Consider the following 15,684-nt stretch of genomic DNA (forward strand, 5'->3'; position numbering starts at 1 on the left):
AAAAGCCCATCATCTTCACATTGGCTATTGATTAAGTGCGGTTGAATGATTTTTGAGCACTGTACAAATATGGCGGCGGTATTGATGCATGTTCATGGACTGTATGCCATATCTAGTGTATATATATCTATGGTGTAAAAAAAAGATGAAAGTACCAGCAATACCAACAGGCTAGTGCCGAAACTCAGTTGAAAATACTGAGGAAATATATCGTACATCTGTCAGGCAGTGATAGGGTGGAAAGTACACACATTGAGTCGCAGGCACTGTGTTTTCAGGCACCCTTATAAGTTACTTCAAAACCTAGCCGTTACTTCACTTAGCTGACAATAATGCTAATATTTCTGGCATCGGTGTCTTGTTGTCATAATTAATTTGCATAGTTTGCTTATGTTATTAAACAAAACTAGCATAAGCCTAGAAGTGAGTGCGAGTTGGTGCTGTTTTGCCTTATGGTCAGTGCAGTAAGAGACTGTATTATCATCATTAACGTTACCTGTTTAGCACAAAGGTTTGTAACATATAAAATCATCAAAAACGAAATCTCACCTATGAAATGTTCTGCCTTTGTGCTTTGTTTGCTTGTTACTACACATGTACGCAGCGCAAAAGTCTGACTAAGTGCAGTTGAATTACTTTTGAGCACTGTACAAATATGGCGGCGGTGTTGCTGCATGTTCATGGTCCATGTGCCATATATATATATATATATATATATATATATATATAGAGAGAGAGAGAGAGAGAGAGAGAGAGAGAGAGAGAGAGAGAGAGAAGGAGAGAGAGAGAGAGAGAGAGACACATGGCGGCGGAAATTTAATTTAATGCAATGGGTGGAAAGTACATTGAGTCGCAGGAACTGTTATCAGGCACCATTATAAGTTACTTAAAAAGCTAGCCGTTTCTTCACTTAGCCGACAATAATAAACATTTCCGGCCTCAGCGTCTTATCATATTGAATTTACATAGTTTGCTTATTTTGTTACACAAAAATAGCATAAGCCTAGTATTTAGTGCGAGTTGGTGCTGTTTTGCCTTATGATCAGTGCAGTAAGAGACTGTATTATCATCACTAACCGTTGAGCACAAAAGTTTGTAACATACAAAACTATTTGCATACTGACCACCGTGGGAAAACTCGGTGATATAAATCTGTATATATCTCTGGTACTAGATGACCAGTCCTCCACTGCACCTTGGTCACACATTCATTCAAATGAGCACTACCCTGTACTAAAATGGCGGCTGCCAGCAGGCTAGCATAGAAACTTAATTGAAACTAAGAAGGTGAAATAGTCATATTTTAAAAGACATGGGGGTTTCAAAAAGAAACGATTCAATACAAACACATTAATATCAAGAATTCATTTCAAGACTTTATTCATACGCAGAAGTTTCAGATCATAATTTAACAAGCAGCTCAGTTATCTGGTTTAAATGTTGTATTTTCAAGTCCTCTTTTCTACAAGAATGAATATTTAAATTAGTCACGTTGCAAACACCAAATATACATTTTAAAATCATCAAATAAATGTATAAAATGAACAACATACAGCAACTATTTTCTGAATTTCCAGCAGGTCGTTCAGGATCATAGTGCAGAGCTCCATCTGCTCTTCTCTTTCGGAGATCCGCCCATCAAGATCCTCCAGATGACTCACAGAAGGACTCTGTTAAAAGTTACATTTATTATTGCATTTAATAAACTATTTTAATAGTCAAGACAAAAAAAATACGGTTTACTTGAGTTGAAGACTCCGTTGTACCACCAGTGTTTTCTGAGTGCGAACATTTATGAGAAATATTAACGTTATTCATTAACCACACACACAAATACACAAATCTTACCTCCAGCTGACGCCATTTTAGTTTTACTTGTAAAGAAGAACGGTCTAAAATATATCGGTTATCATTAGTCCTAATTGCGTGATTAATAGGTGTTAACATGATACACCTGGATGATTCACTCTTAATTTTGTTGATCCTGCGAGACTAAAATATCTCCGTGAATTTTAGTTTATTTGTTTAAGCTGCAGTTTTGAAGGAGCTTTTATTTTGAAGTGCTGTCAACATGCTTTGATAGCGAGAGCGCGTCGAGAGAAGACGACGGGTAGACAGCATAGACAACGCTTTCAGCCTTGCGATAAAAAATAAAGTCTCGGATAACAAGTTAAGTTTTAATACTAAAAATTCAAACAATTAATCTCATTTAAGCGCATTTAATATGGGAAATAGCTTCGGTTAAAGCGAGTCAAACCTGTTTGATCTCGCCGGCGTCACAGCCCATACGGTCACGTGATCCTCGAAGCGCTACATATTAAATCTTGTTTTTTTTTATTTTATTTTTTTTATTATTGTAAGTATTTGAATATTACACATAACATGAAGATAAATTTACACACAAAAATTATCCATTGAGCTTTACAACGTTAAATACAGCATGCTTTGGTTATTGCGTCAATTTAGTGGCAGAGGCGACATTAATGTGGTTTTCTTATATTTAAGCATAGAGGTAAAGTTGGTTTTATATTCGCACATTCGTTTATTTAGCAGTCTCTATATTGTTTATCATGTTTCTTAGAATAGTCGATCGGATTAGCATGCAAGTATGACTTTAAAGCAACATTAACACTATCTAATTCACTGTGAACACTGTTGTACTTTAATAGTCATTTCCCGCTAATATGATTTCCCTATTTACAATTTGCACAGAAGACTTTTCTAAAATGATATTATTAAGGAGAATGTCTGAATATCCAAATATAAAACCAATTTTATATTATTATACAATTTTAATATTTACCTCTATTATTTAAGCCTCGGGTTTTGCTTGCTTACACTGTGATCATGCAGCTTTTTCAACTAATTTACAATTAAATTACTATATACTTTAGTTGCATTTAATATTGTTAGAGGATCTTTTTGGTGCTAAATATTTGTCATGCAATAATTCTAGTTTATTAATATTCTTTCAAATATTTACATTGCTTATTAAAATGTGTGTAGTATTTAAGGTTAAAACAGAAAAAATACAATTTTTGTATTTTAGAAAAGCAGCATTTATTTGATGGAAAATACAGTAACAATTGCTGAAATATTATTAAAATTGTACACAATTGTTTTCTTATTGGATGCAGTTTCAAATGTAATTTATTCCTGTGATTTAAAGCTGAATTGTCCTCATCATTACATCAGTGTCAAATGATCCTTCGGTAATCTTTATAATATGATGATTTGCTGTTCTATTATGATCAGTTATAATTAGTGCAACATCATTAACTATTTCCTACAACTATCTGCTGAATTTTTGTCTTCCAGCATAGTATCATGGAAACTGTGATACATTTGCTTTTAGAATTATTTGATCATTCATTCATTCATTTTCTTTTCTGCTTAGTCCCTTAATAATCTGATAGAGGAAAAGTTGGTTTTATATTGGGATATTCAGATATTCTCTTTAATAATATAATTTCAAAAAAGTATTTGCAAATTCTAAATTGGGAAATCATATTAGCAGCAAATGACGATCAAAGTACAACAGTGTTCACAGTGAATTAGATAGTGTTAATGTTGTTTAGAAGTCATACCTGCATGCTAATTCCGATCGAATATTCAAAGTAGCATGATAAACAAACAATATAGAGACTGCTAAATGAACAAATGTGCGAATATAAAACCAACTTTACCCCTATATTAATCTGGGGTCGCCACAGCAGAATAAAACCGCCTATTTGATAATAAGCCAGTTCAAAATAATAGCTTTTATTTGCAATCTTTTTCACATTATAAATGTATTGCAATGTGTTTTAAATGTTCCTTATTTCTAATGGAAAAAAAGACAGCAAATCACATTTTAAATTAGTTAAAATTGTAAAAAGTATTTCACAATTTAATTATTTTTGCTGCAGATTTTTCATCAAATGAATGCAGTCTTGGTGAGCAGAATTGGCTTTACTGTTTCCAAACTTTCAAGTGTGTATGTAAAATCTCACATCCTTTTTTTAATGAAAGACCACACAATGAATGCAAGCAAATACTGAATTTAAGATTAAAGTTTAAAAATTGTGCTCAAATGTACATATTAAGTAACATGTACAATATATATCCACAGAGACGAATTAACCAATTGGCATTATGGGCACAGGGGACCGTGCACACTTGGAGTCCCTACGCAGATTTATAGATATTAGGCAAGGCAAGTTTATTTATATAGCACATTTCATACACAGTGGCAATTCAAAGTGTTTTACATAAACAAGAATAAAAAAGACAAGTTTAAGAACATAAAAAACAGACAATAAAAATGATTAAAAACAGATTAAAATGAGTTAAAACAGGCTATAAAAGAATGAAAAAGAAAAACATACTAATGCAATCTGTCCGACCTATAGTGCAATATTATTTTTATAGATTTTATCCATGTGAATTGAATCTGAACTGAAAGTTTCTTCCTCCATACAGCATAGTCAGAAGAGGAAAACAATCAAGGGGACTCTGGAATATATGAAATCAAGATATAATATGCGCATTTTCACAAATGCTGCTTCTTAAAGAAGACACGTATGTTCAGCATTTATCATTTTTACAAAGTAAAAATGGATATCAGGCCATCTTTCAGATTGTAAATTGTGTCAGTAAGGTTTATTGGTGAAGATAGATGGCAGTAGTGCATCTAGAACTCTGCGTAAAACAAGAAGTAGATTTAGAAGAAGAAGAGGAGGAGCTGTCAGATAGGAGCGTTCGATTCCTGTTTTTAAGGAGTCGACTCTGATTCACTACTGTTACCGTTGGAAGTGATTCTTCCACATTATTTGCACCAAAACACAGGATCTGGAAAATAGGTGATGTCTCTAAACATATACTGTAATATGATAAAACAGTGTTAAAGATGAAAAATAACATAAAAAGACATAATAACAAACATAACCTATCTACATGTATTGATGTTCATATGAACATATCTAGTCTAATGAAAAATAAAGCGCTAATACATTTACATTAATATCAACCTTTATAGTTTTACTTGCAGGTAAAAAGTTATGTATGATAAAAAAGTCTAAAATATGCATCCTGAAAGAGAAAAGTGTGAGACATAGGGAAAGAGTCGATTCCTGTACCGGAATCGACTCTGATTCTAGAACTATTAGAATCGACTCTTTGGAATCGACTCCCATTTCTGCCAAACGTGGCTTCCGGCAGCTGTCTGAAAGCATGTTGTGTACCGCTCTTGAGCCGAGCTGTTTATGTTTTTCAGGTGTTTTCGTGCTGCCAGCCTTCGTTTAGGAGTTTGTTCGAGCACCAGATACAAGTCGTTTAAACGCGATATAATGTGTAAAGAGCTGAAGACGAGAGTCCTGCGGATTTCATCTAATTTCTCTGATGACCTGACGTTACATCAGCCGGGTAAGACACATCCAGTGATGCTTGTTAAATAAGACTTACAACATGAAGATAAAGTTTTACATATAAGACTTTCCCCTGGCTTTTTTTTCGAAAACTTAACGACGTCTTAAGAAATCTACTGAAAAACCATGTCACGTAAATACGCGCCAGACCAGTATGTGGCGCTGTGTGCTCATTAAAAAAGATGCGTTAGAAAAATGTCGATATTAATGTGTTTTATTAACGTTTTTAATGTAACTATAGAAATTACGAGAAGTACAGTACGTTGCAAAAGATGAAAATTGAATTGTATTGAGGTAAAGGTGGTTTATATTCGCACATTTGTTCATTTTTGAACAGTGAACACCCGTTACACCGTATTGTTTACCATGGTACTTTGAGCATTTGGTCAGAAATCACATTGAGGTAAAGTTGCTTTTATTATTATTCATTATTTTTCTGACTTTATCCTAAATAATATAATTTAAAAAAATAATTATTTGCAAATTTAAAATAGGGGAATCATATTAGCAGCCGATGACTAAAAAAAAAGTACACTGTAAATTAACGTTAAGTCAATTAAATAGTGGTAATGTTGTTTTGCGAATTTCAGAGCCAATAGTCAAATTAGCAAGATAAACAATATTGAAAATGTTAAAAGTAATGAATGTTCAAATATTAAACCAACTTTGCCTCAATAGAAATCAACTGTAAATTTGACTTTAATAGACATACAACGTTAGGAGTAAAGTTGGTTTTACATTCGCACATTCGTTCATTGAGCAGTCTCTATATTGTTTGTTTATCATGTTATTTTGAATATTCTAACGGAATTAGCATGCAAGTATGACTTCTAAACAACATTAACTCTATGTATTACACTATGTTGTAGTTTGATAGTCATTTGCTGCTAATATGATTTTTCTATTTAGAATTCGCACAGAAGACTTTTCTGAAATTATATTTTTAAGGAGAATGTCTGAATACCCCTATATAAAACCAACTTTACCAATATAATAGATGTTGGCTGCCATAGAGGTAAAGTTGGTTTTTAATTCGGATATTTTAACTGAAATTAAACACACATTGCCTAAAATGCGCTTTGCAACAGGGTTGTTTGTTTGAATATTTTATTATATATTATGGTTTCCGCTACATGCATTCTTTCATGGCGAGGCGCCACACCAAAATGCATCCCTCCACAGCTACATTACAGCTTCCCATTCAAAACATTCAGTCATTGTTGTTGTTGCTGTTATTAGCGGATTATAATCGCACCAAAACTTATTAAAAGGTAAGTGAATTATAACAACGCAAACTTTTCTGTAACTGCAGTAGTGATGTGCGCTATTTGTTAAACCCCTTGAGGTTGACTGACTGACTGGTGCGTGATGCTTGAGGCCCGCACAGTTTCCATAATTATACTTTATTTATATATAAAGGTCTATGGCTCTGCATATAATCACTCTTTTATTGCCGTTTCACTTTACTTCAGGACGCATTAATGCCGCTCTGTAGGTCTATTGGAGACATTCATAAATATTCCTAGCAAATCTAATAAATGTTGGAGACATGCTTGTTACATAAACGCACTAAAATCGCACTTCATCAGCGTTTATTTGAGAGCGCACAAGAAGATCTGCGCTTGAGCAGCGAATATTTGAGGGGTGTGCAAGAGGTTTTATGCACAAGCAGAGGAAATCGGCGTGCAAGCAAAAAGTATTGCACGTAAATACGATCTCGACTTGTAATATTGCGCTAACCACATTTCTCCATTTGTCATTGAAATAACGGCATAGGTAATTAAAGTAATCAACCTGGAAAAATTAGATTGATTATTGTTTCTGAATGTCGATTTCGATTAATTGCCCAGCCCTAGTTGGGAAGATCAAGTCTTTTTTTATGCAGTGCATTTGCATAAATTATAAGAAATTACAAGCATATATAAATACGACAGAGCAAAGATAAAAGTGAAATAAACCTTCTCAAACGATCCGGGAAACGGGCCTGGGCACGGTACGGATGGCATAGTGTGAGTAGGCCCTTACTTTATGATTTTCTGAAGAGTCTGACAGTATCCAGGAACAGAAATCGAAAAAAGCTTAACATGATAATCATTGTCTAGATTATTTAATAACATCTTGTATATATTTATTAATCTTTTAATCTTTAATAGACAATCTAATTCTACGATTTGACTTCTGCGAATTCACATTGTAATATCGATGCGCAAATGATATATTGTGCAGCCCTATTAATAAGTAACTAATTTGCCACATTTCAGCCTCAAGGCGTGAAAAGGCCCGTAGTTTCACAGCTGTGCTTGCTGTGTTCACAGAGTGGACGGAGATCCTGAGCTGTACAGTGAATGCTCTGAAGGCGGGTCAGGTGGTGGCAGTGCCCACCGACACCATCTACGGCCTGGCCTGTGTGGCGCAAAACTCTGAGGCCATTAGAAGAGTCTACGACATCAAGGGCAGGAATGGAGACAAACCCCTGGCCATCTGTGTCGGAGAAATCCACGACATATACAAGTGTGTGTTCATTCACAGCTTTTTCATTGACTCTTACTAAAGTGTCTGTTCGGTAGTCTGTAACATTAAAAAAGTGCACTCTAGTCTGTTGAATCATTAGAAATAATGATGATGTATAAATTTTGCAAGATGCTAGTATTCAGCTTAAAGTGTGATTTAAAGGTTAATTAGGTTAACTGGGCAAGTCATTGGATGACAGTGGTTTATTCTGTAGCCAGTCGGGGAAAAAATAACTTCTTAAAGAGAGAGTTCACTCCAAAATGAACATTTACTATTTATTTACTCAACCTCAAGAGGTTCCAAACCTTTATGAGTTTCTTTCTACTGTTGAACACACAAGAAGATATTTTGAAGAATGCTGAAAACCTGTAACCATCGACTTCCATAGTAGGAAAAACAAATACTATGGAAGTCAATAGTTACAGGTTTCCAGCTTTCTTTAAAATATCTTTGTGTTCAAGAGGACAAAACTCCCAACTGGTGAAGTTTTTGGGTGAACTATCTCTTTAAGGGAGATGATATTGTTTTATTAATATGATAATATTACATTATTTATTTAAAAAAAAAATACATTTTGGTCACTTAAATATATTTAAAAAAATATTCCAGCAAATACTGTAATAAAAAAGTATTCTATTGCTATTTTTACCCTTATTTGGGAAGTATCTGAAAAATAATCACGAGTAGGATAATAAGTTTGTCTTTAACTGTATGTAAGTTTCTTTATTTTTATAATGCTGTGACATTAAGGGTGCGTTCTGAATGTTTTCAGGTACTGTAAAGTGTCTGTGAAGGACAGGCTGCTCAGAGATCTGCTTCCCGGACCTGTTACACTCGTTCTAGAAAGATCCGCCACGCTAAACGGAGATCTCAATCCTTTTACCAAGGTTAGTTTCAATCATTGTCTGTTTATTTAAATGACGAGCAATTATGGTAAACTTGAAAACTGTCTATTAAAATGTGCATGTCATAGTTAAAAAAATATCGATTGATGATAGTTTTGTACATTTTCGCATTTTAAATTTGTCATCAACACCTGAAGTCATTTAGTATGTGGGTCAGCACATTGAAAATAAGTCTGCTTTAAAACTATGGCTGCACGATCCTGGGAGAAATCTGTGATAATGATAATTCTTATGATACAGTGGATACGGAAAGTATTCAGACCCACTTTAATCTTTCCCTCGTTGTTTTATTACAGCCTTTTGCTAAAGCCATTTAAGTTCATTTGTTTCCCTTGTTAATGTACACACAGCAACCCATATTGACAGGAAAAACAGAATTGTTGACATTTTTACAGATTTATTAAAAATAAAAAACTTAAATGTCACATAGTCCTAAATATTTAGACTCTTTGCTCAGTATTTAGTAGAAGCCCCCTTTTAACCTAATGCAGCCATCAGTCTTTTTGGGAAAGATGCAACACATTTTTCATACAAAAACAACAACTTAAAAACATTTTTAGCTATTTTATCAGCTATAAGAAAACATTTGTGATTTGTAAAAGTCATTCATTTAGATTTGTCTACATTTAGATCCTGATGCCGAGCAACAATATTAAAAGCAGACTGTAAAAATTTGAAGAGCAACAATAAATCACTCGATCATCGGCGTACAGATGATAAGAGGCATTTGGAAGGTTGTTACACAAGTTATCAATGTAAATGGAAAATATTTCTAATACTGATCTCTGCGGCACTCCTTTGGGCACCTCTAAAGATAAAGAAGTCAGGCCGGCCATATGGACGCACTGAGTTCTGTTGGACATAATTAGCAAACCAAGTGGTAGCTTGGTTTGACATACCAATCTATGTTAAGTAGTTCATTAAAAGTGTGATCAACCATATCAAATGCCTTTTGAAGATCAAGAAAAAGAGCAGTGCAATAATTCTAAAAATGGCTAATTTGATAGTAAGTTATGTGTGTCAAGTAACGGGTTAAGTTGATTGCTGATTAGTTTTTCAAAAATATTTGCAAAGATGCATAATTTGGAAATTGGATAAAAATACTATAATTAAAATTAGAGACCAAGTAGTATTTTATTGCATCAAAGTAACTGTTCAGTATGAGGTGATCTAATGCTTTTTTTATTGTGCTCATGGTAATTGTCCTCAGTTGCTGTTTGTTAGCATGTATCATTTATTAATGTGTGTGTTGTAGCTCATAGGGGTCCGTATTCCAGACCACCCGTTCATGAGGCGTCTCTGTCAGATGTGCGACACACCGCTAGCTCTCACCAGCGCTAACGTCAGCACTCAATCCAGCACTGTCGCCGCTAACGTGAGTAACACACACCATACCGCACAATAGCCATGTTTGCATCCAGCTATTTTTATGTGTATTCTGTTTGACGTGGTCATTTGTTTTCTGCAGGAGTTTGAGGATTTGTGGCCCCGTCTGGCCGTTGTTGTGGACGGGGGCCCGATTGAAGATAAGAGCCGCTTGGGATCAACAGTTGTGGATCTGTCTGTGTGTGGCAGATACCGAATCATCAGACCGGGATGGTGAGTAACTGCTCATGGATTAGTTTATTTCCAGAAGTTTAGGGAAATATTGCAGGACTTTTCTCCATTTCAGTGGTGCTTTCCAACTTTTATAAATGCAGTTTAAAGGGACAGTTCACCCAAAACAAAAACAGTTGAACACAAAGGAAGATAGTTTGAAGAAAGCTGAAAACCTGTAACTATAGTACAGCGCTCCCTCACTATAACGCGGTTCACTTTTCGCCTCGCAGTTTAGCGGATTTTTTTCTGTGCAATTTCAGATGCTCATTTCTACAACGCCCACTGTGTTCTGCATCATGATTAGCATATTGAATTCTGAGTCCTGATTGGCTGAAGGTTGTTGTCAATCAAAGTCCTCCGTGATTCCTGGGGTCCGTTCTTCGTACGTGGATTACTCAGTTAGCTGGATTTGGATATTGACGATTTGACACGATCCAGGATCGTTTCGTTCTTCAAAGCTGATCCGAGAGTTGTTGTCATAGCAACAGTTCTGTTAGCTCAAACCTGATCGGGAGCAGGTTCAATTCATATAAACAGGATTAGATCGGGTCAGTTCAAGCAAAGATATACAGAAAGTGTTCCGAATTCTGATATTTTCTTACAGTAGTAGTTATATACACTTGGGAAAAGAGTAAATATTTTTTAAACTATATATATATATATATATATATATATATATATATATATATATATATATATATATATATATACACACAAGTTATAGTTATTAATAAAATAAATAAAGTTATACATATTAATAAAACGAATGCAATCTGCACCCTCGAAATGAAAGTACAAAGACTGCCACCTGGTGGTGCAAAGAGAAAACTTATTGATATGAACTTTTTAGATCGCTTAGTACAAATTGTGTATTATAGAAATGCAGAATATGTGACTTTTTTTAAAGCAATAATACATTTATGCAGTCATGAACATGTTTTGATAGTTAATATGCCAGTGATTTGATGCTTCACAATAGTTGCAGACGCCTTTACCAATATGAAAATGCTTTTGTAAACATCCAGTTATTCTTTACACCGATTAAAAAAAACGGCTACAATAATAAAGAAAATCTTTTCTAAATGTAGAACTAAATACATTGATTCGCATTTGAAATACATGATGAATACTCTTGACACATGAAAGTGTAAAGCCTGCAGCTCACAACAAATGTGGAAGGTTATTGCGTGTCATATTTAACAAACAGTTTACTGCTAATTTGATGTAATTTTGCTCACATGGATAATTGAATATTAATCAGATGATGTCATTACGCTGCTGTGCCGTCAGCCAATCGTTGCATTGCTGATCATGATTTCGAGGATTGATAGATCTGTCCTTCAATACACACGCAGCGATCTCAGATCAGTTTATCCAGACATTCTAATCTGATTCGCGAACTTGTTTGAAGAACCAAATTAGCGAGAGATCAGTTATCAAGATTAAAAGATCCTTGATCTGCCAAATCATCTTAGATCATTTAAGCGAGGTACGAAGAACGGACCCCTGTACAGTACAGAATGTGTCCAGCTTGCCAAACTTGCATAATCTTCAATCGCTAGCAGTGTGACTGAGTGCTGAACTGTATGTTTAAGTTAAATATCATGCGGCCCTACTTATAATCTAGCTGTTGGTCAGCCATCTTGGTTAATCTATTGTGTTTCTCTCTCCTGCAGCGCTCTCTCTGCTACAGTTCAAATACTTGAAGGCAGATATGGACTGCTGGAGGATCCTGACCATCGCTGAGCTCAACACACACACGCTGCACCAAAGAGACACTCGTATAGAGTGTGTGTGTGAGAGAGATTCTCAGTAGTGGGAAATTGGGAGTTTGACAGTTTCTGAATATTTTCCACACATTTTTTTTCCTTTGAGAGGACATGTTGGGTTTGCTGGTTCTGATGTGATCAGTCTTTTGGATACACATTTGTATTCTCAACCGTATAAGACGCACATTTCCAATCAGTTACAGGTTTTGTTGTCGTTTACGGTGAGATATTTCTCAATGAGCGTGACCTCACACCATGCAGATGCCTTTGAGAGTTACACTGCATATTACAGGGAAAGTTGACTCAGGATTTTTTACTCGTCCCCCATTTATTCTAAACCTGCAGTTTCTACTGTTAAACACAAAGGAATTCTGGGAGAAAAGATCAGCTTTTGACTTCCATAGTATTTTTGTTTCTGTTATGCATGCCATTGGCTGCTTTTCCCCAACATTCTTCAGAATATCTTCCTTTTGTCCTCAACGGAAGAAGGAATTTCATGAAGGTTTTAGAAAATGTTCAATTTTGGCTGAACTATCCCCTTAGATTGAGTCGATTGCTTTATTTTCAGAACTCTTACAGCTTTGACTGATTTTATTTTTTGTTCATTGTGTTTTATTTAGATCAGTGATGTCCAAACTCGGTCCTGGAGGGCCGGTGTCCTGCATAGTTAAGCTTCAACCACTCAACACACTTGCCTGGAAGTTTCAGTATACCTTTAATCTGGGTTGGAACTAAAACATGCAGCTCTCCAGGACTGAGTTTGGACACTTCTGGTCAAGAGTATATTTATTTAGTATAATGTGTCGAGGGGTCAGTTGCTCTCTGGCAGGGCAACGTTCATCTTTTCTTTATAAATATATATAAAAAATGAATCTGAAGTGAAGAACTTTTATTTATTATTGTGCTGTTTTGCATTGTGGGCCAAAGCAAAGTGATCTCAATATTATTGGTGCCACTGCAGTCCTTGTCGACTATTTAGTTGTATCTTCTACAATGCTGATGGATGGTGGAGGTTTTAGTGTCTTGTGAAGCAATTGTGAATGTGAAGCCTTATGTATTGGCCTTATTCTCCGCCGACGAGTGGGCGCTGCCATTTGAATCTTTTTGGCACGAGACTTCCGGTCTCATTCACTTCCATTCATTTTTAGACATTAAAAACTGCTCGTTTCGCTGTTTGATGTTGCAAACTGATATTTCCTTGTTGTATTATTCTACTTGGTCTGTATGGTCATGCAAACATTTGTTTGTAGAGCAAATAGTTTGACCGTTATTTGCCGTTTATTATTCCTAGTCATTTCTCCCATATGCGACTGAAACGGAAGTTCTAAGACAATCGCGAAAACAGGTGCACTTCCGCATTTTACAATAAGGTCAATACCTTTGATACTGGTCTGAGCAGAGGGGGTGTGTGTGTGAGTGTGTGAGTGTGTGTGTGTGTGTGTGTGTGTGTGTGTGTGTGTGTGTGTGTTCCAGTCATCTGTGGCTGTAGTTAAAAGAGATGGAGAACATCATAAGGTTCTATTATGCGAGAAATGAATCTCCAGCTTTTAAAGGGGACCTATTATGCACACACACTTTTATAAGCGGATTTAATACAGTTTTGTGGCAACAGTGTGAATGTAGTCAGCCTCTAATGTGGAAAATGTGTTTCATTTTTTATAAGGACACTTGATAAACAGTGTGCAGAAACACTCTTGATTGACATTCTCCCTTGTGAAAAAGCCCCGCCCATTAGTGACGATTTCTCCCTCAATAGCAGAAACAGCCCTGAGTGAGAAGCAGCCGTCCCCATTGGAGTTTAGTCAATGACTAAAAGGATAATAAACAGTTTTAGGACGCACAAATGATCACTGTAGACTGTCGCCCTTAGAGATAATAGTAGTCCCATTTTGAATCTGCCACTATGCTGACACACAGGCATTTGTAGCTCCACCCTCTTTTGTAAAGAGCACAGTCTCATTTGCATTTAAAGTAAGTCACCAAAATTACACAATACGGATCAAAGCCTAAAATGGGGCAGTTTTAGAGTTTTATAACATTTGTGTGGTATTTTGGGCTGAAACTTGTATAAAGAAGCATAATAGGTCCTCAATGTTGGAATATCTGGATCAATTTACCAACTCATGATCACTGATCCCAATCCGGTGGTCAATTATCAAGGATTTTTTTTACATTTCTATCGAGGGAAATGATATTCTTTCCTGCATCAATTATGGAATATTAGTTTTATAATGGGATAAGTCATTTTGTAATAATATTCAGTGTACTGAATGCATCTTTTCAGACTGTGCAATAAATGCTCCTTTATTTCCTGAACACATTTGCTTTTAAATTATTATTTACATCTTAAAATAAAAACTCATTACAGCAATTAGTCAAAATTATTAGCCCTCCTGTGACAATTTTACTTCCGCTAGAATAAAAGTTAGTGGTGTAACGGATCACACTATGGTTTGAGTCATCGAACGGACCATTTTTCGGATCAGCAAAAAAAAAAAAGACACATGTTTGCTTTTTCATTTATGCAGACATATTACAGCAAAACGCATCAGTTTAACAAACAGAACTGAGAACCTGTAATTTTATTAAAAATCAAGAACCTGGAAAAAAAAAAAAAAAAGGAAAATAGTCAATATGAAAAAAAATTTTAGCAACTGTTGCTGATAATGCTAAACAGAGAAATCCTACAGCAATTATTTTCAATTATTAATTCAACAATTCACACAAAACTTCATGTTTTATTATTGGTGGATTATTGAAAACCTATTCAGTGACATCTTTTTGTTGGTGGTTTGTCGCCACACACTGTTTACACAATATAATTGCTACAACATTAACCAAGTTCCATTAAACGCTGATTTTAATCTTTACCGTGCATTCACACAGGGCTTCAGCATCAACGCTTGACAGAGGGCGTGTCTGAAGTTCATAGCAGCGTCAGCCAATAAAACTAGTCTGCAATCAGCTACTGTCTGAGCTAGGGTATTTGCATAAAACCATCTTATTGGCTGACGCATCCGTTGGCGCTTGAAAAATTGAGAAATCCCAACTTCTGCAGTTCGGCAAAGCCTGACGTCACGTCACCCATTCAAAGTGAACAGGAAGAGTTGACGCTGACACCCTGTGTGAATAGGGCGTTACTGTTAACATCAGTGTTTATATCAGAACTATAAACGGTTCTCCAAATACTTCTGTGTTATTTGATTATTCGTAACTAAATGGAAAAAGTCTCAAAACAATCTCTCGATCAAACGCAGATTTGAATGCAGCACTTTGACGGATTAATAATCATGCAAATCACCATCATTCATGTTGCGCAGGTTTGATTTGAGATCACGATCCTTTAATGTTTAATTGTGCAGCTTTACACTGAATGCATTAATGCAGGCGAAACAATCAGTCACAGAAAACACTACCTAACGCAATAATCTAAATGAGCATTTAGGTCCCGCCACAACTTTTTCTGTCATCACTGTATTTTACAGCGAAGCCAAA

General features: G+C 35.4%; 1 protein-coding gene and 1 long non-coding RNA gene across 32 annotated transcripts; one reads left to right on the top strand and one right to left on the bottom strand.

Annotated features, from left to right (window-relative positions):
• Window positions 1–1,350: 1,350 nt before the first annotated feature.
• Window positions 1,351–1,901, bottom strand: LOC100535213 (uncharacterized). 2 transcript variants are annotated; one of them, NR_170099.1, is made up of 4 exons: window positions 1,849–1,901; window positions 1,744–1,778; window positions 1,554–1,670; window positions 1,351–1,462 (listed from the first exon to the last, which is right to left on the bottom strand). It is a non-coding gene; the product is annotated as an uncharacterized lncRNA (long non-coding RNA). The 2 variants fall into 2 exon arrangements; NR_170100.1 differs by lacking the exon at window positions 1,744–1,778.
• Window positions 1,902–2,078: 177 nt separating this feature from the next.
• On the top strand, window positions 2,079–14,505 carry yrdc (yrdC N(6)-threonylcarbamoyltransferase domain containing). Of its 30 annotated transcripts, none has more exons than XR_012391589.1 (11): window positions 2,079–2,512; window positions 4,112–4,195; window positions 4,462–4,560; window positions 4,636–4,841; window positions 5,255–5,403; window positions 7,721–7,916; window positions 8,689–8,803; window positions 10,077–10,196; window positions 10,290–10,420; window positions 12,097–13,243; window positions 13,560–14,505. XR_012391589.1 is itself a non-coding variant. In XM_073925378.1 (11 exons), the coding sequence occupies exons 6-11, from the start codon at window positions 5,328–5,330 to the stop codon at window positions 12,164–12,166; spliced, it is 708 nt and encodes a 235-aa protein (XP_073781479.1). In that variant the 5' UTR covers window positions 2,079–2,169; window positions 3,909–3,935; window positions 4,112–4,195; window positions 4,462–4,560; window positions 4,636–4,841; window positions 5,255–5,327; the 3' UTR covers window positions 12,167–14,505. The 30 variants fall into 30 exon arrangements, 17 of the variants coding, with proteins under 17 accessions (XP_073781479.1, XP_073781473.1, XP_073781477.1 ...); XR_012391590.1 differs by adding an exon at window positions 3,909–3,935 and having other exon boundaries at window positions 2,079–2,169; window positions 4,462–4,841; XR_012391591.1 differs by having other exon boundaries at window positions 2,079–2,169.
• The last annotated feature ends 1,179 nt before the right edge of the window (window positions 14,506–15,684 follow it).

Source organism: Danio rerio, chromosome 16, assembly GCF_049306965.1.
Source record: "Danio rerio strain Tuebingen ecotype United States chromosome 16, GRCz12tu, whole genome shotgun sequence".
Taxonomy (NCBI): Eukaryota; Metazoa; Chordata; class Actinopteri; order Cypriniformes; family Danionidae; genus Danio; species Danio rerio.

Bases quoted from the DNA above. Each gene is read 5' to 3' on its own strand.
- yrdc (XM_073925369.1), top strand. From the start codon at position 4,135: ATGGGCACAGGGGACCGTGCACACTTGGAGTCCCTACGCAGATTTATA. The intron at 4,191-5,254 runs GCAAGGCAAGTT...TATGTTTTTCAG, and splicing joins CGCAGATTTATAGATATTAG to GTGTTTTCGTGCTGCCAGCC. The intron at 10,421-12,096 runs GTGAGTAACTGC...TCTCTCCTGCAG, and splicing joins CGAATCATCAGACCGGGATG to CGCTCTCTCTGCTACAGTTC.